At 40.3% G+C, this 25,230-nt stretch overlaps 1 protein-coding gene across 1 annotated transcript in view; it reads right to left on the reverse strand.

The window, feature by feature from the left end:
• Positions 1–25,230, reverse strand: part of BRF1 (BRF1 general transcription factor IIIB subunit) — a 250,484-nt gene that overhangs the window by 57,245 nt on the left and 168,009 nt on the right. The window contains exons 12-15 of the mRNA XM_073638665.1: positions 21,397–21,461; positions 20,258–20,339; positions 20,088–20,143; positions 9,979–10,229 (exon numbers count right to left, since the gene is read on the reverse strand). Coding sequence (XP_073494766.1) covers positions 9,979–10,229; positions 20,088–20,143; positions 20,258–20,339; positions 21,397–21,461 — 454 coding nt within the window. The remainder of the gene's footprint in view (positions 1–9,978; positions 10,230–20,087; positions 20,144–20,257; positions 20,340–21,396; positions 21,462–25,230) is intronic.

The raw sequence follows: 25,230 nt of genomic DNA on the forward strand, positions 1-25,230 counted from the left end.
GATTTGGCTATCTTAGGAGGATATCTGTTTGTGCAGGTAAATATTACTGTGCAGAATTATTAGGCAACTTAATAAAAACCAAATAAAATCCCATCTCACTTGTTTATTTTCACCAGGTAAACCAATATCAGTGCACAAAATTTAGAAATAAACATTTCTGACATGCAAAAACAATAACCAAAAAAATTTGTGATCAATATAGCCACCTTTCTTTATGATGACACTCAACAGCCTTCCATCCATAGATTCTGTCAGTTGCTTTATCTGTTTTCGATCAACATTGCGTGCAGCAGCCACCACAGCCTCCCAGACACTGTTCCCAGAGGTGTACTGTTTTCCCTCCCTGTAGATCTCACATTTTATGATGGACCACAGGTTCTCTATGGTGTTCAGATCAGGTGAACAAGGGGGCCATATTATTATTTTTTCTTCTTTTAGACCTTTACTGGCCAGCCACGCTGTGGAGTAGTTGGATGCATGTGATGGAGCATTGTCCTGAATGAAAATCATGTTTTTCTTGAACAATACCGACTTCTTCCTGTACCACTGCTTGAATACGTTGTCTTCCAGAAACTGGCAGTAGGTCTGGGAGTTGAGCTTCACTCCATCCTCAACCCGAAAAGGTCCCACAAGTTCATCTTTGATGATACCAGCCCATACCAGTACCCCACCTCCACCTTGCTGGCGTCTGAGTCGGAGTGGAGCTCTCTGCCCTTTACTGATCCAGGCTCTGGCCATTCCATCTGGCCCATCAAGAGTCACTCTCATTTCATCAGTCCATAAAACCTTTGAAAAATCAGCCTTAAGATATTTCTTGACCCATTCTTGACATTTTATCTTATGTTTCTTCTTCAAAGGTGGTCGTTTTTCAGCATTCCTTACCTTGGCCATGTCCCTGAGTATCGCACACCTTCTGCTTTTTGATACTCCAGTAATGTTGCAGCTCTGAAATATGGCAAAACTGGTGGCGAATGGCATCTTGGCAGCTTCACGCTTGATTTTCCTCAATTCATGGACAGTTATTTTGCGCCTTTTTTGGCCAACACGCTTCTTGTGACCCTGTTGGCTATTTGCCATGAAACGCTTGATTGTTCGGTGATCACGCTTCAAAAGTTTGGAAATTTCAAGACTGCTGCATCCCTCTGCAAGACAGCTCACAATTTTGGACTTTTCAGAGCCCGTCAAATCTCTCTTCTGACCCGTTTTGCCAAAGGAAAGGAAGTTGCCTAATAATTAAGCACACCTTATATAGGGTGTTGATGTCATTAGTCAACACCCCTCCTCATTACAGAGATGCACATCACCAGATTTACTTAATTGGTAGTTGGCTCTCAAGCCTATGCAGCTTGGAGTAGGACAACATGTATAAAAAGTATCAAAGTGATCAAAATACGCATTTGCCTAATAATTCTGCACGCGGTGTAGTGAAGGGAAGACTTAAAGGGGTTGTCCAGTTAAAGCACCACTCCAGTGTTTTGGTTTTTTTTCAGCGCTGGAGTGGTGCTTTAAAAGTAAGCCCACTGCTCTCGGTCATATACTCACCCTCCATCGTCTTCACCGTTTTTTCGGTGCCACTCCGGTCTCCCTGCACCATGATGTGACAGTAGCTTCTGACTGGCTGGAAGTCAGAAGCTACATCACACACTCTCAATACAAGTCTATGAGAGCCAGAACAAGGCCAGAATGAGGCCGTCATAGACTTGTATTAAGAAGTGACCTCCGCGCAGCTCCACGAAAAGCTGGAGCTACAGGCAGGTCACTTATCACTGGAGACTGACCGGAGCAATGCTGGAAAAGGATGAATACGCCGGAAGGTGAGTATCAGACATGGGGCAGGTGACCTACATTTAAAAAAAAAATAATAATAATAATAAAAAAAAAAATATATATATATATATACATACACTGTACCCATAAATAAGTATTATGGGAAAAAAAACAATCAAAGTACGCATATTTGGTATCGCCGCGTCCAGAACGACCTGACCTATAAAACTGTCCCAGTAGTTAACCCTTATAGTGAACACGGTAAAAAATAAAATAAAAAACGAAGCAAAAAATGATGCTTTATGATCATACCACCAAACAAAAAATGCAATACAACGTGATCAAAAAGACAAACTTAAATAAAAATGGTACCACTGAAATTGTCTTGTCCCGCAATAAAACAAGCCAACGTTCAGCCAACATTTTTCTATAAAATAGTTTTTATTGTGTAAAAGCGCCAAAACATAAAAAAAAACACTATATAAATGTGGTACCGCTGTAAACGTACTGACCCGAAGAATAAAGCTGATTTATCAATTTTACCACACGCGGAAAAGCATAAAAAAAAACCCCATAAAAACAATTCCGGAATTGTTGGTTTTTGTTTATTCTGCCTCCAAAAAATCGAAATAGAAAGCCATAAAAAAATGTCATGTGCCCAAAAAGGGTGCCAAAAAACCCGTCAACTTGTCCTGCAAAAAACAAGACATCACATGACTCTGTCGGCTGAAATATGGAAAAATTATAGTTCTCAAAATATGGCGATGCAAAAACTAGTCTTTGCAAAAAAAAAAGTGTCTTTTAGTGTGTGATAGCTAAAAACCGAATATGAATCTGGCATCGCTGTAATTGCACCAACCCGAAGAATAAAGTCATCTAATGACTTATACCGCACAAGAAACGGAGTAAAGAATAAACGCTAGGGTTAGGGTTGTGCTAGGGTTGGGGTTGTGTTGGGATTTTTCAAAAGTAAATAAAAAAAAATGATGACAATATGGCGACCAGTGTTGAGCGCAAGTGCTTGCTGCTTGATTTTTCACTGGGTGCTCAGGTATGCACCATGTATCAAGGGTGCTCGAGTGACATGCTCGAGTCTCCGCCCCATATGCTTAGCGGCTAAAAAACCTTGCGGGGATTGCCTGCCTTGCACAAGAGATCCCCATATTTTTTTGTTGGTGTCTAATAACCATGAAACATGCGGGCGGGGACTCGAGCTCATGTCACTCGAGCACACGCTGTACATGGTGCATACCTGAGTACCCAATGCAAACTCAAGTAGCAAGCACTTGCGCTCAAGACTAAAGACAACTTATTCAATATAATGACCTAATGTTATCAAATTCTGTGTCGTATCTCTGGGTTCAAAATGTTCACTATACAACTTTATAAAATCCTTGAAGGGTATAGTTTTCAAAACTGTGTCACTTGTGGGGGGGTTTAGACTGGTTAGGTATATCAGGGGCTCTCCAAACGCAACATGGCGTCTGTTAATTATTCAAGCAAATTTTACATTCAAAAAGTGAAATGGCGCTCCTTCTCTTCCGAATCCTGCCGTGCGCCCAAACAGTGGTTTTCTCCCACATATGGGGTATCGGCTTACTCATGAGAAATTGCACAACAAATGGTATGGTTCAATTTCTCCTGTTACACTTGCGAAAATAAAAAAAATTGGGGTCTAAAGTAAAAAATTTTGTGAAAAAAGTTAAATGTACATTTTTTCTTCCACATTCCAAAAATTCCTGTGAAGCACCTGAAGGGTTAAATGAACTTCTTGAATGTGGTTTTGAGCACCTTGGGGGGGGGGGGGGGCACAGTTTTTAGAATGGTGTCACTTTTGGGTATTTTCTGTCATAAAGGGCCCTCAAAGTGACTTCAAATGTGATGTGGTCCTTAAAAAAATGGTTTTATAAATTTTGTTGGAAAAATGAGAAATCGTTGGTCAACTTTTAACCCTTATAACTCCCTAATAAAAAACAAAATTTGGTTCAAAATTTGTGCCGATGTTAGACATGTGGAAAATGTTATTTATTAACTATTTTGTGTGACATATGTCTCTGATTTAAGGGCATAAAAATTCAAATTTTGAAAATTGCTAAAGTTTTGCCAAATTTCCGATTTTTTCACAAATAAAAGCGATTCATATTGAATAAATTTTACCACTATCATGAAATACAATATATCATGAAAAAACAGACTCAGAATCAGTGAAATCCGCTGAAGCGTTCCAGAGTAATTACCTCAAAGTGACAGTGGTCAGAATTGTAAAAATTGTCCTGGTCATTAACGTGCAAACCACCCTCGGGGGTAAAAGGGTGAAAATAAGATATCACCTATCCACAGCATAGGTGATAAGTTAATGATCAGTGAGGATCTGTCTGCTGGGACTTGTACTAATCAGCAGAATGATGAACTTCTATCCCAGTTAGCATGGAGCGGCAGTGCGCATGCTTATTAGCAGCTCCATCCATTCCCTATGGGACTACCTAGTACCAAGTGCTGCACTTGGCTTTTCCTGGCAGCCCCCATATAGAATAAATGGATAAGTGATTACTTTGTATATGAGGGCTTAAGAGGTTGTCTGGTGAAAGTGAAGAATTTTAACACCCAACGTTTTGGCAGTGCCTTTCTCTGCTCTTTCCTTTAAATGCACAAATGTTCATCTGAACCGAATGTCCATGAGTATGGACGAGTCAGGACAGAGAGCAAATGGCTGAATGGGTGGCTATAATGCTGCAGTACACGAAAACACCGTGGGCAATCGTAGTGTCCAACTTTGGGAAAGGACTTTTTTTTTGGTTCCCATAACTGTGCCCAGTGCGCAAAACAGGGTCTATAAAGGCATGTTTGTGTAAGAATGAAACTGACCGCACAAAGCCCTGACCTCAACCACCTTGTACACATTTCTGAAGAACTAGAATGGAGATTACAAGTCAGCCCTCTCATCTAACGTCAATGTCTGACCTCACAAATGCTTTTCTGGATAAGGACAGACCATATATATGAGATTATATAGACAGACGTCTTTGGGGCTTCATCAGGCAGAATGGCCTAGGTACGACTGTTCTTTCTGCACTCCATACAGCTACACACCTGCAGTCAGATACATTGCAGGGAACACAAATATATGAGACAAGTATATTAAACTATACAGTAGTTCATGAATTTGACGATGGAGAATAATATGATAATCGTCATCACTTCAGAAGCGAATGGGTTAGGTGACGCATGGGCGGCAATAGACAAATTGACATGACATGAAGAGGTGTCATGGTTCTCCTCCTGGGACGGCCATGGTGGTGACATTACTGGCAGTAAAGGTGACAATGCAGACACAATGGCTCCCTGATAATCACACTGCTGTCTCGCTGATAATTAACGACTTTTTGCGAGCTGAGCTTAATGGTAATTGATACGAGTATTTTTCATAAACAGCAGAAAACATCCATCTCTATAATAAAGTCTACAGACTAATCCATGGACTCTACAAAAAGACATTAATTTTGAAGATCACAACAATTCATATCAAACGTATGAACATTTTTCCAATTAAGAAAGAAAAAAATAAAAATTGTAAAATAAAAAATAAATTTTTAAGGAAGAACCCACTGATCGGTCATCTCTTGATATAGGCACTGGACATTTTGGAGATATCCTTCTCAGAACTGCAGGAATCCCATTGTCCACCAATCCTATGTTATAACTGTGAGCCCTGATAATGGGCCCTGACAAAATTTTGCTTGTGAAAGAACCCATTAGTCTCACCAAACTCCACCATTCCTCTTATATATTTTCAGTCTTTGCTTCTTTGTCTTCTGCAGTCATTTTTAATTATCTTCCAGTAAAATATGAATATTTATCAAGAATCCCAAATTAAGATTTCTTTTTGCAACATGATTATTATACATTTTATACACTTTTTTTGCCTTGCCCAACAAGCGGGCATGTAAACAGGGCGTCTCTTAGTGATAAGGAGCATGGCCTAAAATGCAACAACTAGCACGAAAAATTGTGGCACACATTTTTTGGCTCAAAGTAAGTAAACTAATATTTGGAGTAAACTTCGATTAGACAGTGTAAAGATGCCCCATATTAATAAATCTGGTGCATTTTTAAAGGAATAGGTTAGCAGCTCCATTCAATGTGTAGTAGCAGCAGCAGCCGAGTACTGCAGAACAGCTCCTATTCTTTGCAAAACAAGCTGTTCTGCAGTTCCCACCAGCGGCTGAAACATATTGAATCGAGCTGTGATTTTCCGCTCCATTCAAAGAGTTTCAATCCAGCGAAGCCAGAATAAGTAACAGTAACATAAAAGGTAGTCCTAGCTGCACATCCGGTGCTTCCTAAATATTCAAAGCGCCAGCGCAGCTATGAACCATGATCAAAAATGACGATTAAGCAGGTTAGAGGGTTAAACTGCCTGCCTACATAAAACGGCTGGAGTAGTTCATGTGTAGATTATTCATATAGGATCCGAGCTGGTTTGACACTAATCTTATCTTCAAGGAGAAAAAAAAATAAAACGTGTGATTAACTTTATAAAACTTGACAATGGCTAAGCAGGCAGAAGAAAGAGAAGGGATCTTTTCAGGATGTGAGAATTGTCAGTGAATCATCTGGTAACGCACAGCCGCCGCCTGACTGCACCGCCAGCCCCCCAAGTGTTCTGCAGCCTGCAATCCAGCTTTATGATAAATCACATTAACTTTCTATGACCCCCACTGCCTCTAGGAAAACACAGCGGAGTCTCAGGCAGTTTGCTATACTCGAGAGGGATTTCATTTCCCTCAGCGCTGTGATAGATCTGAAACGGACAAGACAAGTCTGACAGCTAGATAAAAGGAAATATCAAGTAGGCCTTCTCTCATGTGGGACTCCATTCTTAAGGCATATGATGAAATTAGCGATGCCCGGAATTTGTTAACCCATTCCCATCTGGTTGGTACCACTACACTGAAAACATGTACATTTTTTGTAAGATCTTTACATCTCCCTGCAAACTTATGTTTGATGCTACCGACTAAGAGAAACAGCTCGTAGATTAAAAGGGGGGTACCATCTACCAAATGTAACCCGGGCTGATGATGATTCATAGGAACGTTCCTTCCCATTCGTTGCCCAGTGTTCGGCCAACAGAAGAGAAAACGCTTGTCAGCTGAACTCCTTTTTTGTGCAGGCCTAAAAATTATTAGTCTTCCGATATAAACTAAAGTGAGGGGGGAGAAAGAATGATTGCACAATACACTTCACAATCTTTTGTAAATGGAAGCCAACAAGCGCTGATCAGCTTGCTATAGTGTCGATTGGCGCTCGCTATGCACAGAATATCTTCCTGAGTAAAAAGACTTTTGGTTAAGAAAAAATAGGGGTAGATACAAGTAAGTAGTCTGATCCTGCACTCCTTTTGGCATCCATCTGCCACCTAAAGCCCCCATACACACTAGATGGCTGTTGGTCAAACAATGGTTCAGCAGATCATTCAGCCGGTAGCCATCTTGGCAGTCTCTCCCATACACAGGACCGCTGAATGCTGGTTTCAGGCCGAATAAAAGGATCGGAAGTCCAAAATCGGACATGCCGGATCCTTAAGTCCCCCGATAATCATCTATCCAGGGCCACCATACACATTAGACTGTCAGATGAACCCGTTCAGACTAGAAGATTTGGATAATGTTAGTCTTATGTGTATAGGGGGCTTTACCCTTGCTAGCCTATTAAATGTTAGTGGTACTGCAGGATCAGACTACACACGGTCTGTTTGTAGTCTGTTACTATGGAAATACATGAATCTGCATCAGAACTATAGACAATATAAAAGTTGCAAAATATATTTGCTACTTTTGACTTTTTTTTTTTACTGGCCATGTCTCCTTTCACTAAAGATGGGTGGCGTGTACTGACAGGGGTATGGGAAATCACAGCCGGTTAGATTCACTATAATAACTAAAAAGCGTCAATCATAGCAGAAATCTACTCCAGATTTTTCTTCTGGGGCCATAGATAGCCTAAAGATGCATCACATTTTTAAAGGGTATATGCTACCTAATGAATTTGGAGCATCTTATTCCGGCGGGCTTGTGATCAAAAACAGCATAGGAAATGCCAGTTTTAATGCATTCACATTCCCACCTCCCTCTCAATGTCTTAATGAAGATTATTACATTTGAGTCCAAATTCTAGCAAAGTTTCCAACACTTGACAACAAGAATGGAGCAACATACATTGCTGTTCTTGCCATCAAAAGGACAGGAACACTGCAGGGATTCTCAACAGACCCAATTCCAAGCCAAACGTATGGCGTGTCTGGATCAGTGTCATGGCAGCCATTACATAGGGAGGTGTGCGCAGGGCCTAAATTAGGCCATGTTCCCATATTGAGCTTTTAGTGAGTATTTGATGTTGCAGATTTTCTGCTGTATTTTTGCACCCATTACCTAGATTAAGTTATTGCTTTTCCCATGCAATCTTATTGCATTTTCTTGTATCTTTTTTGGTATGTCACATTTTACTTAAAGGGGTTTTCCCACGAACTAAAGTTCATTTTAATCAATAGATCTTGGAATAATAATAACTTCCAAAATTGGATGTGTTTAAATAAAATGTTCCTGTGTTGAGATAATCTTATAAATGTGCCCCTGCTGTGTACTGTGTAATGGCTGTGTCTGACTGTACAGGAACATGGTCTGATCATACCACAGCTCCTGAGCAGGGCAGGTCGCAAAAGAGTATATACACATTACAGCAGGGGATCACAGCTGATTGTTGAGGTAAAACATTTCCCTGCCTGTTTTTAAATAATGTTTTACTTCAAAGAAAGAATCAGCTGCAATCCCCTGCTGTAATATCTGTATACTCTTTTGCTTCCACCCCTGCCCAGGAGATGTGGTATGATCAGACCATGTTCCTGTACAGTCAGACTCAGCCATTACACAGTACACAGCAGGGGCACATTTATAAGTTTATCTCAGCACAGGGACATTTTATTTAAACACATCCAATTGTGGAAATTATTATTATTCCAAGATCTATTGATTAAAACAAACTTTTGTTCATGGGAAAACCCCTTTAAAACTACTTTGTTTTTGATAGTTCCTGGCTTTGACAAAACTTTACTGATACAGTCATCTGCAGATTACCTGCATTTTTTTACTTGGGGATTTTCCGTATCTAATGCAATTCTATTGGGAATATCTGCTAAAAAAATATCACAAGAGAAATGGACATGTTGCGGATTTCAAACACGCACCCGTAGGCGAGTAAAAAACAAACAAACAAGAAAAAACTGGGAATGAGATTTCTTTAAATCCCATTCACTTTGCTATGAGAGGCCGGCATTTTCCTGCAGTGTCTTCCTGTAGCAAAAACTATGATGGTACTCCAGTGTCTAAAACATGTCTTGTGCACAAACCCTTAAAAAGTTTTTAGCAAATCCTGTCAATAGGTGACATTCGTGGAAAATGGGATAGAATTGAATCTTAATTGAAACGTTGAGCGAAAAATTAATAATTTATGCAAAGGTAGAGCTCCACTTTAAGCGAATAGCCACGTGGATAGATAGATGGCTGCAGATCTCTTTATTGCTGCCCTACTACAAGGATGAATTCAACAGAAGGTCAATAAAGGGGACATGGCAGAGTACCAGGCAAAAAATAAATTCTGCAAGATCCATGGGTTCACTATAGGTGTAGTAGTTTCCTGCAATAGACAAGAGGAAACGTTCCCCAACATTATGAAGGCTATCAGCGATGTGATTATATTTCAGCAGGTTTCAGCAATCTTCTACCTCCCTGCACAATACAGCATCCGGTCACCACAATATCACTCCATGATCAATGATATGAACGTACTTTGAACAGCGCAGCGTCTCCAGTGCGGGGCATTTCTACATCACTAGACATCTCTGCCTGTCATTTCCAGTAGGAAGGATGGCTCTTTCATGCAGTTCGGCATGATAACGCTGCAGCATGTTATGTGTCATGTCAATGAAGTGGAAGGCGAGCAGATCAGAAGAGAAAGAGAACGCCGACACTGCGAGGGGATACGGTGCTCCCACGTGACACAAGACACATGTGTGTGGGGTTTGGCAGCGTATTTTATAACACAACTCTCCTAATAGAAAAATCATAAGACCAAGAGAAAATAAAATTTCCTCCTGTAGACTGTAAAAAATCAGCCATATGCTGCCCATCAATCACTAGGATGAGGCTGACTTACCTTTTGTTTGTGCTGTTGATGTCGCTGGTCACGCTCCTGTTGGCAGAGGTTTTCCTTCGGGCCACTTTGGTCTCGGTGACGGTTTCCTCAGTTTTCTCGTGTTTGGGGGTGCTGCCACCTTTGCTGTTAAGGTCCCTCAGAACATCGTAGTTAATTTTACTAGAGATTTTCTTCTGTTCTAGCATCTTCTCTATGGCTTCTCCAGCCGTGCTGGCCTGAATGGGGGCTCGGCGTTTGGTAGACTTTTTTGGCTATAAACAAAGAAAAAAAAATTTTTTTTTTAGAGGGTTACTCCTATCTCATACATTAACGGCATATCCATGCCAATGGGATCTGCACCAATCTACAGAGTGAGGCTCCATTACACATGGCTTTTCAATGGAAAGGGGGTCAGAATTCCCATACAAATGAATGGAATTTCCAAACACCTCTCCAATGACAGCAGAGTATATCAAGGCCCCATTCTCAAAGTAGACTCATGTCCCACTGCGGGGATCTGCATCACCTATAGATTTATGTCATATCCAATAGTTATCCCTGTACTTATATATATACACATATATATATATACACATATATATATATATATATATATATATATATATATATATATATATACATACATACATACATACATACACACACACACACACACACACACACACACACACACACACACACACAGGGTGGTCCAAAAGTAGGTGGACAGAAAGTGTAATAGAATGTTCCTGTGCTGAGATAATCTTGTAAATGTGCCCCTGCTGTGTACTGTGTAATGGCTGTATCTGACCGTACAGGAACATGGTCTGATCATACCACAGCTCCTGGGCAGGCGAGGAAGCAAAGGAGTATATGGACATTACAGCACGGGATCACAGCTGATACTTTTTGTGAGGTAAAACATTTCCCTGCCTGTTTTTAAACAATGTTTTTCTTCAAATAAAGAATCAGCTGCAATCCCCTGCTGTAATGTCTGTATACTCTTTTGCTTCCACCCCTGCCCAGGAGCTGTGGTATGATCAGACCATGTTCCTGTACAGTCAGACACAGCCATTACACAGTACACAGCAGGGGAACATTTATAAGATTATCTCAGCACAGGAACATTTTATTACACTTTCTGTCCACCTACTTTTGGACCACCCTGTATGTATATTACATACATATACAGTACAGACCAAAAGTTTGGACACACCTTCTCATTTAAAGATTTTTCTGTATTTTCATGACTATGAAAATTGTACATTCACACTGAAGGCATCAAAACTATGAATTAACACATGTGGAATTATATACTTAACAAAAAAGTGTGAAACAACTGAAAATATGTCTTATATTCTAAGTTCTTCAAAGTAGCCACCTTTTGCTTTGATGACTGCTTTGCACACACTTGGCATTCTCTTGATGAGCATCAAGAGGTAGTCACCGGAAATGGTTTTCCAACAATCTTGAAGGAGTTCCCAGAGATGCTTAGCACTTGTTGGCCCTTTTGCCTTCACTCTGCGGTCCAGCTCACCCCAAACCATCTCGATTGGGTTCAGGTCTGGTGACAGTGGAGGCCAGGTCATCTGGCGTAGCACCCCATCACTCTCCCTCTTGGTCAAATAGCCCTTACACAGCCTGGAGGTGTGTTTGAGGTCATTGTCCTGTTGAAAAATAAATGATGGTCCAACTAAACGCAAACCGGATGGAATAGCATGCCGCTGCAAGATGCTGTGGTAGCCATGCTGATTCAGTATGCCTTCAATTTTGAATAAATCCCCAACAGTGTCACCAGCAAAGCACCCCCACACCATCACACCTCCTCCTCCATCCAGGCATGTAGAGTCCATCTGTTCAACTTTTCTGCGTCGCACAAAGACACGGTGGTTGAAACCAAAGATCTCAAATTTGGACTCATCAGACCAAAGCACAAATTTCCACTGGTCTAATGTCCATTCCTTGTGTTCTTTAGCCCAAACAAGTCTCTTCTGCTTGTTGCCTGTCCTTAGCAGTGGTTTCCTAGCAGTTATTTTACCAAAAAGGCCTGCTGCACAAAGTATCCTCTTAACAGTTGTTGAAGAGATGTGTCTGCTGCTAGAACTCTGTGTGGCATTGACCTGGTCTCTAATCTGAGCTGCTGTTAGCCTGCGATTTCTGAGGCTGGTGACTCAGATAAACTTATCCTCAGAAGCAGAGGTGACTCTTGGGTCTTCCTTTCCTGGGGCGGTCCTCATGTGAGCCAGTTTCTTTGTAGCGCTTGATGGTTTTTGCAACTGCACTTGGGGATACTTTCAAAGTTTTCCCAATTTTTCGCACTGACTGACCTTCATTTCTTAAAGTAATGATGGCCACTCGTTTTTCTTTACTTAGCTGCTTTTTTCTTGCCATAATACAAATTCTAACAGTCTATTCAGTAGGACTATCAGCTGTGTATCCACCAGACTTCTGTACAACACAACTGATGGTCCCAACCCCATTTATAAGGCAAGAAATCCCACTTATTAAACCTGACAGGGCACACCTGTGAAGTGAAAACCATTTCCAGTGACTACCTCTTGAAGCTCATCAAGAGAATGCCAAGAGTGTGCAAAGCAGTCATCAAAGCAAAAGGTGGCTACTTTGAAGAACCTAGAGTATAAGACATATTTTCAGTTGTTTCACACTTTTTTGTTAAGTATATAATTCCACATGTGTTAATTCATAGTTTTGATGCCTTCAGTGTGAATGTACAATTTTCATAGTCATGAAAATACAGAAAAATCTTTAAATGAGAAGGTGTGTCCAAACTTTTGGTCTGTACTGTATATATATATATATATATATATATATATATATATATATATATATATATATATATATATATACACACACATACATATATATATATATATATATATATATACACACACATACATATATATATATATATATATATATATATATATATATATATATATATATATATATATATATATATACACATACATATATATATATATATATATATATATATATATACATACATATATATATATATATATATATATATATATACATACATACATATATATACACATACACACACAGTACAGACCAAAAGTTTGGATACACCTTCTCATTTAAAGATTTTTCTGTATTTTTATAACTATGAAAATTGTACATTCACACTGAAGGCATCAAAACTATGAATTAACACATGTGGAATTATATACTTAACAAAAAAGTGTGAAACAACTGAAAATATGTCTTATATTCTAGGTTCTTCAAAGTAGCCACCTTTTGCTTTGATGACTGCTTTGCACACTCTTGGCATTCTCTTGATGAGCTTCAAGAGGTAGTCACCGGAAATGGTTTTCACTTCACAGGTGTGCCCTGTCAGGTTTAATAAGTGGGATTTCCTGCCTTATAAATGGGGTTGGGACCATCAGTTGTGTTGTGCAAAAGTCAGGTGGATACACAGCTGATAATCCTACTGAATAGACCGTTAGAATTTGTATTATGGCAAGAAAAAAGCAGCTAAGTAAACAAAAACGAGTGGCCATCATTACTTTAAGAAATGAAGGTCAGTCAGTCCGAAAAATTGGGAAAACTTTGAAAGTCTCCCCAAGTGCAGTTGCCAAAACCATCAAACGCTACAAAGAAACTGGCTCACATGAGGATTGCCCCAGGAAAGGAAGACCAAGAGTCTCCTCTGCTTCTGAGGATAAGTTTATGCGAGTCACCAGCCTCAGAAATCGCAGGTTAACAGCAGCTCAGATTAGAGACCAGGTCAATGCCACACAGAGTTCTAGCAGCAGACACATCTCTACAACAACTGTTAAGAGGAGACTTTGTGCAGCAGGCCTTCATGGTAAAATAGCTGCTAGGAAACCAATGCTAAGGACAGGCAACAAGCAGAAGAGACTTTTTTGGGCTAAAGAACACAAGAAATGGACATTAGACCAGTGGAAATCTGTGCTTTGGTCTGATGAGTCCAAATTTGAGATCCTTGGTTCCAACCACCGTGTCTTTGTGTGACGCAGAAAAGGTGAATGGATGGACTCTACATGCCTGGTTCCCACCGCGAAGCATGGAGGAGGAGGTGTGATGGTGTGGGGGTGCTTTGCTGGTGACACTGTTGGGGATTTATTCAAAATTGAAGGCATACTGAACCAGCATGGCTACCACAGCATCTTGCAGCGGCATGCTATTCCATCTGGTTTGCGTTTAGTTGGACCATCATTTATTTTTCAACAGGACAATGATCCCAAACACACCTCCAGGCTGTGTAAGGGCTATTTTACCAAGAAGGAGAGTGATGGGGGGCTACGCCAGATGACCTGGCCTCCACAGTGACCAGACCTGAACCCAATCGAGATGGTTTGGGGTGAGCTGGACCACAGAGTGAAGACAAAAGGGCCAACAAGTGCTAAGCATCTCTGGAAACCCCTTCAAGATTGTTGGAAGACCATTTCCAGTGACTACCTCTTGAAGCTCATCAAGAGAATGCCAAGAGTGTGCAAAGCAGTCATCAAAGCAAAAGGTGGCTACTTTGAAGAACCTAGAATATAAGACATATTTTCAGTTGTTTCACACTTTTTTGTTAAGTATATAATTCCACGTGTGTTAATTCATAGTTTTGATGCCTTCAGTGTGAATGTACAATTTTCATAGTCAAGAAAATACAGAAAAATCTCTAAGTGAGAAGGTGTGTCCAAACTTCTGATCTGTACTGTATGTATATATAGATATATATATATATATATATATATATATATATATATTTCAGGGTTATCATTCTCTTTCACATTAGCTTTGTTTTATATACTATTATGACAAGTAGGGGAACTGAGTGTTTGCAAAAATGGGCACATCCTTTGAAGACTTTGGCATTTTTGGCAGCAAAAAGGCACCGGTTGCATCACTTGCATAGGAACCCTTATGGATCCTATTAAAAGTCTATGGGATCCAATAGGATTCTTCGGGAAGTTCTCAATACTTTCTACTACTGTACAGATATCACTAGTCATAGCAGATTCCCAGACACAAAACCATAATACAGGGACCCCGGACCACAGATGCTTCATCACTTGGCATGAGTCTGGACCAACAGATCAATCACATTTGCCCTGTGACTGAATTAATTTATGCTACAGATGGTTTTAATGTATTAGCCAATTTAACATGTTCTGCATATGCCAGCTCTGATAAATTGTGATAAATCCACGGCAGACAGCCCAGCCATAGGAGGAGGGTGCAGATCAGGAGAAAATAGAGTCCTTGTATAAATGTGACGGTAAAGTGCTGCAAGTGTCAACTCTAAATATAGCAGGGAGAAACACGGACCTAAAAAATAGAGATGATACTGACAATAGTTTTGAAACCTCCTGTTGGTAAAAATAAAAACATTTTGAGCCTTTCCATTGCTTCAAATGGCTGATCTGAAGAAAGAAAAGAACGGAAAAAGAAAATTATTGGATCACGACATTGGCCGACTGACAGATGGTTCTAATCACAAGGCCTTATAACAATTACTTGCTGACAACTATGATGCTACCATGGACCAGTAAGATCCAAGGAATCATGTATGTTGTAAATTGGGCGATGCTAAATATTCCAAAGTCGTTGTGGTGGACCTAAAACTCCCAAAAACACCATAAAGACATGTTGAACATTAGGGACTTGTAACAATAGATCAATTGCTGACAACTAAAAGATCTCAGAACAACGTATACACCTTTTGGGTTGTCAACAAGAAAGCAACACTGCAAATGCTCCATGATGGCAAACTATAAAACCAGAATGCTATATACGTGTGTACTCGTGTGCATATTCCACACCTCCCATTACTTACACATTACACCAGCTAGTTATATCAGGGCTTCAGACACGGAACGTCAATAGATCAATGCAATGTTGCAAAAAATATCACCTTCGATAGGGCAAGGGGGAGGGGGCACAGAAAAAAGCGCTGTATTGATCCGACGCTGGTTCTTTGCTCACACTGTTTCAATTGGAGAAATGTCATATTTTATAACCATCGCAAACACCTTCCGAACAGCTACAAATGTCACGAGCAGACCCCCGGGATCATGGAGATTAAAAATGTCACTGCATAAAAATCTGAGCATGGTTCACACAATATCCAAATATAATATAAATGAATTGATAAATCATGAGCCGTATATAAATCCACCCAAGTGTGCTGCAATAAATACATGACACAAAACAAGTCATTCTTCTAGGAAGATCTTAAAGAGAACCGGTCACTTGCCATCAATATGTCCTTTTTGTTTTACCTTGTGTAAATTCTGCTGTTCTCCTGAATCCAGTGTTTTTCCTTTGTTCCTGAGATATGGCCCTGTCTCTCTCTTTTTCCTGCATATAAATCTAAGTCTTTTTAGAAAACTGGGTGTGGTCCTTTAGATGACTCATGGAGAGGAGCGTTGAGGTCACCCCCACTTGCCCAAAAAGACTAGATATACAGGGAAGAGGATTCCAGATCTTGGGAACAGGAACAAAAGGAAAACAATGCCAGATTCAGGGGCACAGCGACATTTACACCAGGTAAATAATGACATATTTATGGCAAGTGAAAGGTCCTCTTTATCTTCACTTTGGTCTTCATATATTATAGAGAACATCTGCTTAAGAATGTTTATTAAATGTAATTATCTGATGTCCATATGCAATAGAGCGGACTTTATAATTTACCCATTTGTTTTATGCATAGCACAGTAGGGGAGGAATGGATGGCTCTCCTTGCAAAGACTATCCAATTCTTGAGTTTTAGTAGCCATGCTCCAAGGGGAAACCATGGCTCTCTGTTGGAAAGAAAGAAAAACATCTCTGTAATGCCACCTATTGGAGGTAGCTACCCAATAAGTTAATGTCTGACCCATTAACACGTGCTGTAACATGACTCCTCACTGATCAGGGACAAAGACTCTGCGGAGCAGTCTGAAGATGGGTGCCTGGCTTTTTAATATGATCAGTCAAGCTGCAAGGCTCGTTAATGGGTCAGACATGGACCAAAGTCCCCTGTGCACATTAGACTAATGTCAGCCGAACCTGTCAATATCTATGGGTTTGGCCAACATTGGTCTAATGTGAATAGGGGCCCTGAACAATTGATTTTACAGAGAGTTAAGGATCTGGCATGTTTTATTTCCAATCCTTTCATTCTCCCAGGCAAGCCTGGTGATGGCTCTCTTATAGAGAACACATGAGTGCCGGCCAAGCGAGCGCTCCTGTGCATGAAAGAGCGGGATGAGATTGCTGCCGGCCGAACGACAGCCACCTATTGGGTATGGGGGGCTTAAATGTGTAGCTACCTCCGATAGGTAGCACTAGCAAAATGGATTTCTTTCTTACCAGGAGAACGCACATTTGCATGGATATGACACTGCAATACAGCAGAGCTGATTTTGTCACACGGCTCCTTGTGATACCTGTATTTGGCAATTAGAGGAGCCATGAAGGATAAATCACAAGGAGGCTGAGCACCCTGGTATCAGATCTAGTAATGGCAGCATTACCTAGTGATCTCAATGTGTCTAGACTACTCAGGATCTGGCACAGGGCTGAATAATAAACATTTTGTTTCTCCGGCCGCCCATCTTGCAGTTTGAGATTTACAATGATAAGTATTATTTATATTCCACGTTGGTTTATTGCAATTATTTCTGCTCGGCAAAATTAATTTAGGGCCAAAGAATTTATCGTCCAGAATAAAGTGCTTTAATTGAGCTGAATGCAAAGCGAGCAGACAATGAAAACAGACTGGAGCTGAAAGGATCTACAAACGGCTGGTGGATGAAAATAATATCTCTATTTACAGCAGCTTATAGGAATGTATGGGGGGAAATGTACCCGTCCATGTGAATATTCCCAACACATTAACTCACTCAGTACAGACTGTGCGGGGCCCCCATTATACAGAGTGCTGCAAACTCTGCCAATACTTTGAGTTTAATGGGAGCTGCCAAGTCCTTCTGATTGTACATGGTAATGCACCTGTACTCCTATATGGCATCCCTTACAGCACCCACAAGGTTGTAATCCAGATCTCCCAGGCTCTTGAATGGCAAGTATGCTGGTGACCCTTATTGTTTTTTTTTTTTGCTTTTTTATCTGGGGGTTGTACTCTTCCTCATTAGACCCTGAACTAAGCATTGCATAATATATATTTTTTTTTTCATAAATTAGACCTTCCCTGTAAGTAACATTTCCATTATAGTATTGCTATCAGGACTCTTCAGTTATGGATGAGAATAAAACTCTAAACACACACAGTGATAAAGAGAGTAACGGATATTAGGGTCCATATAACAATACATGATATCACCTAAAGAAGTAAACAGCCGGCAGGAAGAGTAGTAATAAAAACTAATGAACAGTGTCATGGCCAAGGGCCCGAAGTCCAGCGACCTCGCATCACTTCATTATATTCCATGATTGCTCCCACTCCCCCCTATGTGTCCTGACCTCTTCTCTCTTTGAAGTTTCTCTGTCCTTTAGGTCGGTCATTCCAATTCATGATCTTCAAAGTCGAGCGGAGAAACTAAGCTGTCTGCCAGAAAGGGAACTTCTAGGGGGCTTATGGCTTTGAAGAAGATGAATCTGATGCAACACTCCGCATTTATTTTCCTTTATGAAAAGCTTGTTAGATTAAAGTCTCTAGAGGCCACGGGGAAAGTGCCCGTTAGGTCATTACAAAATGTGAAGTGCATCTCAATATTGAATATATTCTATATAAAATGTAAGGAAACAGCATTAATTACTACTTCGTAACACTTCTTTTAGCCATCGTCCAAATTAATGGATTCTGATCCTCTTAAATGGTTATATTTATGTCACATCCACAGGTTCTCTCTCAACTCCAATCCTTCCCTTTAATCGGAGTTGTCAGCCTGATTTAGTAATCCTGTAGAATGTAAGCCCGCAAGGCCAGGGTCCTCTTCCCTCTGTACCAGTCTATCATTGTTAGTTTGTTACTGTAAGTGATATCTGTATTTGGTATGTAATCCCTTCTCATGTACAGCACAATGGAGTCAATGGCGCTATATAAATAAATAATTATTATTATTATTATTATTAATATCAAGATAAGTTCTCACTTATTGCAATGTTGTTTTGATTTTCACATGTAAGGTTGTTTAGTTCCAGGGCTGGTTAGTGCCAGTTAAGGAGAGAAACCGTGGAGCAGGGGCGCCACATGCCCAATTTAACTTAGGTGCCATCCTCCGCTGCAAGGCAGGTGACCAGCTTTGAGGGCCTGTAATAGGGCTTGTGTAGCCATATTTTGTGATGCTGTGGGTAGCCTTCTTTTTGGAGGCTAATATCAGACTGGGAATCTTGTCTTTGATGTTTTTTACATGCACATAATCACTTTATGCACGGTTTGTCACTTATGTTGTTTAGTACACTCACAGGTCTGGATTGTTATCATTTGGGACCCCATTGGACCCCGGTCTCCCTGTATCGGCGGACTTACCTATGTTCAATGAACAAATAAAGTAGCACACTGTAACACTGAGTATATAGATGTTTTTGTAGTGGAAGTGCCGTCATTCTCTTTGTTACCTATGTTCAAGACATTTATGGGATGCATGGAGATAGTGGCCTGATACATATGGCATGATTGATGGGCTAGGGATCTGCAAGGTGAGATATATCAGTGTGCAACCTTTAATGTGATCCTACCTGTTGCCCCAAATGGTTTAGTTTGCGGTAAACACCGTAATTATGAGTGTACTAATTAGTCTTTAATAGGGGCATTTGGTTTTCCCACTTTTAATGAAATTATGAATACAATTTTTTTTTTGACAATCTGTAACTTATCCTGACTTCTTTTGCACAAACCTATGTATATCAATCTGTTTAGTTCCTCCTGCTCTTTAGCATGTTCACTGTGCGTGTTTTCCTTTAATGAGGGGAGCACAAACCCTGAGACTCACGCGTTGTGATCGTCCCTCTTCCGCACGGATTTGTGGAGTGCGGACGTACACTACGTATGTGTTAGGTCTCGGTCTGGTCTTTGGTTTATGGTACAATTATCTCATTACAGTCTGCTTATTTATAATGATTTCACAGAGTGAGAATGAGAAGTCTGTCCAACGTAGGGCTGCATGCACGTCACGGGTTACCTTCTGTTCCTTATATATACCCAGTTCTTTTTCTTTTGCGATTCTCTCTTCCTTTTCTGAAAGAAGGAGATGTGAGATGTTAACAAAACATGAATGATGTTTGCTGCATCCTGTCACTTTCACCGACATATCGAGACGTCAAAGAGTGAATGCGAAATCAAGGCGCTTACCCTTTTGTTCCCGCAGGTAGTCCGCGTTCTCTCTCATCCACAGCTCCGTCTTGATTTCAGCTTCTTTTTCATTCAGAATATACTGAGGGGTAGAAGACGGAAAAACACCAGGTGAGCTCAGGCCTAGAGGGGCAGAATTCAGGGCTACATCTTGATGTGTAGGAACATCCAGTTCAGATGTGCTTCAGCAATGGCCGGTTCAGGTGCTCCTCCGTATGCCCAACCGGGACATGTCTTTTTAGATAAGATCTGTGAGCCCTGTGCCTATGGAGCGAGCCCTCACACAGGATCCGATAGTGTACAGCCAGGGCTGAGGGTGTCAGGCTGTGTAGGAAGACATATTCGACAATGGCACTGGTAACACCAAGTCGTCAATGTATTCATACATCTCCAGGAGGTAATACAATACAATGGCAGGTTAAAAATAATGTTCCGTATTGTTATTTCCCAGAGAATATGCGTATTTACTAATAGCAATATTCCAGGGGAGCAGAGAGGTCCTCTTTATTGTTGGCACCTTACAATGCTTATTTATACAAGTCAATTACTATGCCCACCACAGCTTTTGGCAATGAAGAACTACAAGAACCAGACTTGAAATCAATGAGGTCCATTCATTTTAAATGAGCCTTCGCATTGTGGTCCAACCCCAAATCAAGCGTGTGATGAGTTTCTGTGATCAGCGAGGGTCCCAGCAGTCTGACCCCCAAGTGATCACACATACTTCTTCTGTGTAGAGGTGACATATATTGTTTAGATTTAAAGTTGTCCATGAACATTACAAAAAGGGAAATTAGTCTACTTTTGGAGCGGTATATCTGTAACGCCTGTATGGCTGCTGGCTAAGACTTTCCCAATATCATCGATTCTCCTGGACGGATGTGCTTGATGCCCGGTCAGGACCTTGTATATATTTCAGGTTGTCCGATTTGCCCGCAGTATATGCATAATGCTTATTTACTGCTCTCTAACAATGTAATATTCGTCACATAGATCACCAGCAGCGCTCCCAGCAGTGCTCTCGCTAATAAGTCCATTTATTTCTCCACACAACAAACTGAGCAATAATAGACACTGGAAAACAGACTTTATTAAACACATTTATATCGCTTGACATAAAAGGAGAAATCGGGTCTCACCCTGTCTATTTCACTGTCGTCAATCCCATTAAGGTCCAGCTCTCCATCTTCCGCATTGTCACCGGCTGAAATGTAAGAAGCATTTCAGGATTACAGAGAATGCATCCGCTTCAAGTTTCCTTGTCAACTAAAAGCACGAAACATAACAGAGAAATCCCCCAATATTAAAATATTAATTATACCGAACCTGAAGGTGAGGGACCTCCAGTAACTACTCATGGCAGAGAGATTAAATACTGTGAAAATGGTGCACAAAAAACAGATGTCACCTCTGTTCTAGCAAAAAAGGAAAGTGTTGCTCAAAAGATGCATCTTTAATTAAAAGATAAAATTTAGGACTCCAAATCCTTTACACATTGCCATCTCTTTAAGGATCTTCACGTGTTTTGTTACCTTCAACGTGACCTCTTTAATCCCCCTCAATAATGTCAACTCTTGTTTTAAAAGTGCCCTTTGGATTCACTGTAAAAATGTCAATTCCAAAATCTGTTTTAGAAATGGCAGGATATGAAATAAGTGTAACCAGACTGACTTCATCAGAAATCTAAGGGACCGGTGTGCAACGATTTTGTCATTAGTATGATGGATCTAGCCAATCCACATCGCCAGCACTAACAGAGCCATAGGGTGGCCATACACATTAGATTCAAAGAAGTCCAACCTCTCGAGATTTGCTTGATCAGCTGACTGTCTAATGTCCAGAGTGGCACCCAGATGACAAGAGTATAAAGTGATTGGGCATGTTGGATTTTGACATGTACAGTCATTTTTTTTCTCAAAAGGGGATAAGCTGCTGCCAGCAACTTAATTTTCTCTTCCCACCAAGAACACATGCATGCACATCCAAACTGAGTGTATATGTATATGGGGAGGTCGGGAGAAATGGCTGTTAGATAAAAAAGTTATGCCAGTCGCACGCTAAACTTATCTGACGAATATTATCTGAATACAGACTGCACTTAGAGCATTAGATGCTACAGAAGACAGAAGTCTTAGAAATTAATTAATTAAGGAGTTGCTATGTAAGCAACTTGAAAAATTACAATGAAGGGTGAAAAAAAAATCACAATTTTCCTGTTATGTATATGTGGAATAAGCAGTAATATTGAGACGTTGATTTTTGTTTAAATTTACAAAATTATTTCAGTTTTAAAAATGCCATATTTCCATAAAGCAAGTCTTGTAAAGCAGAATGAATGCCCTTCTGTGCTCTATACTGCGAGTCCTGCAGCAACAGCGGATGAAACGCGCGCGACTTCTTCCAAAACACAGTAATTAAGAGTGTACCATGAAGCATTCAGTCTGGCCAGCAATTACTAGAAGTACTTCCGACTAATTAATTTGTTGCTACTTCCAGCTCTCTGGCCGGAGAATAGAGAGCACATGAATTATTGAAAGAGCTCAGACATTTCAAGCAGAAGCAGGAAAAAAAAAAACAGATGTTCTCTACGATGATGACGATGAGATCACAGCACACGAGATGATATCACTTGTGCCTCACCACAGACTGTTCTCATCTGGGAAAAAGATCAAATTAATTTATGGCTACTTGTAAAAATGCATCAGATCCATAGATGTCAAAGAAAATAGTTCTGAGCTTCTGGAAGGATCATCAGCCATTATAGGGAACATATCACTGGAGACATACTGCCCAAACCGTGATTGCTGCTGGAGCATTTCAGAAAATATGGTTACAACAGCCAGGGGATAATAGAGAAGAGACTAGTCAGGTGCCACCACCAGCCGGCCTTTCCCAGCAGAGATCCAGACAATTGACAGGTCTTTCACTATGGGAGAGACCTGTCTATCACCTGAAGAGGTGCTGGGAAAAACTGGCGATGGACTAGTCTCGTCTCAGTCTCATGTCGCCCTGGATGTTGTAACTATATTTTTTCTGAAACGCTCCTGCAGCAGTCGTGCTGCCAGGCTTTGATTCACTATGAGGATCTTTTAATGATTCATGCTGCCCGTGGTAGGGAGAATGTCACGTTGTACATGTAGTCCCATCAGTATATTGTATATTATAATAATAATCATCTTTATTTTTATATAGCGCTAACATATTCTGCAGCGCTTTACATACATTATCATCATAATAGAGCAGAAGATATAGTTTTGTGTGGATAGATTCACAATACTCTGTACTTTATTTATTGAAATCCCTGCTCTTGCTATGCTCAATAATACAAGGCTCTTTCTCTGCACATTGCTGGCTGGAGAATAATTTAATTGAGACTCAGAGAGCTTGATGTGACGATGGAGCTCAGAAAAAGACAGGTAAAAGTTAAAATTGTTATCTGTCTTTCATTGAGCAATTCTAAACTGATTAATGACCACAGACCACATCAAAAGTAGAGCTAAACTTTGATGTGGTAAGAAAATCAGCTGAGAGGAACTCAGAAAAATACAAATAAAAGAGGCTACAAAACTCAAGGTGATAAAGAGTTCACTGACAAATTCTCAGTTAACTCATTCTGCAGCTAGCACGGACCTGAAAAATAGAGAGCTTGTAAAAGACAAATGGTGCAAAATTTTTAATGACAGTGAAATGCAATTTTTTTTTTTTTTTTTTTAAATACATGCTTCCAAGTAAAAATAATTGCCCCAAAAGATGTCCATATCTTAATTTCAGATTAGTCACCCCAACTAACTATGTTGTTTAATCTTCAGTTAAAAAAAAAAAAGTGCACAAAGCCATCAATATAGTTCAGCAGCTTCTCCCTGCCCGCTGGAGTGACAGTTCGCTCCCTATACACTCACACAGTGAGCGATCAGTCACTCAAGGGGAGTGAATGGGAAGAAGCCACTGGGGACTCGGCTGTAAGACTAGTCTCCCGTGCGTCTCGGTCCCCGGTTGTATTTAAAATACGTTTTTCTCTGAAACACTAAAGAATCTTAGAGCCAAACATACCTGGCTGATATCATGCATCCAGTGTCTGACATGTGCTGCCTGTGGATCAGGCAGCATGTATCAGCTGTCAGGTTCTCTCTAATGAGCAGAAAATTACAACAACATTAAATTGTTCACCTTTATATAATATCCTAGAAGGTTTTAGTTCGCACTTTATTTCAGGCCGCACAATTGTCTAGACTTGCCCATAATATAGAGAATATTTTTATTGTCTGCATTTATCCTCCCCAAATAAAATATATTACACAGTAATAGTTTTTTTTTTCTTAAGATCCATTAAAATTGTCACCTTTGAATGATGCTCGACTATTAAGTCCTGTCATAAAATATAATTACCGACAGGTTAGGGCACAGCAGAGTTACAACCATAAGAGCTGAAACTGCACTTTCAAAGATAACAAACCGGGATCCAACAACTGAGCGAAAGCAAGAGAAAAAAAGTCTGTAATGGAATATATAACCTGTACAACCCTGCTGAACACGGTAATGCTACTCTACATTCTGCTAAAATATAGAAATACAGAGTCTATAGAAAGTGAATTACAGTGGGCTCAAATCCAAGGTAACTACACAGAGAGGAACAATGGGACAGAATTATCAGGACTGATGAGACCAGAATCTTCCTATTCAGTAGTGATGGCATAAAGTACACAAGGAGAAGCCTGCTTTATGCCATCACTGGTATGATTCCGGTATGTTAATGAAGGATGTGGGCAGAATCTGTGCAATAAATGGGACTGTAGGACTCCTGAATATATATGTATGTGTTGCTGAGATTTGGGCTTTTGAAGTTTTGAGGCGCCCAATATACAGATGTTCCCTTCAACCAAGGGGGTGTTAAAAAGGATTCTTCTACCATTTGTCTCCTATCGAGCACATCTGTTACTTCACTGGATAGTGAATACAAAGTCAGCTGCCAGCAG

Source organism: Phyllobates terribilis, unplaced genomic scaffold, assembly GCF_046119375.1.
Source record: "Phyllobates terribilis strain yellow unplaced genomic scaffold, ASM4611937v1 Scaffold_7__3_contigs__length_470593459, whole genome shotgun sequence".
NCBI classification, from domain to species: domain Eukaryota; kingdom Metazoa; phylum Chordata; class Amphibia; order Anura; family Dendrobatidae; genus Phyllobates; species Phyllobates terribilis.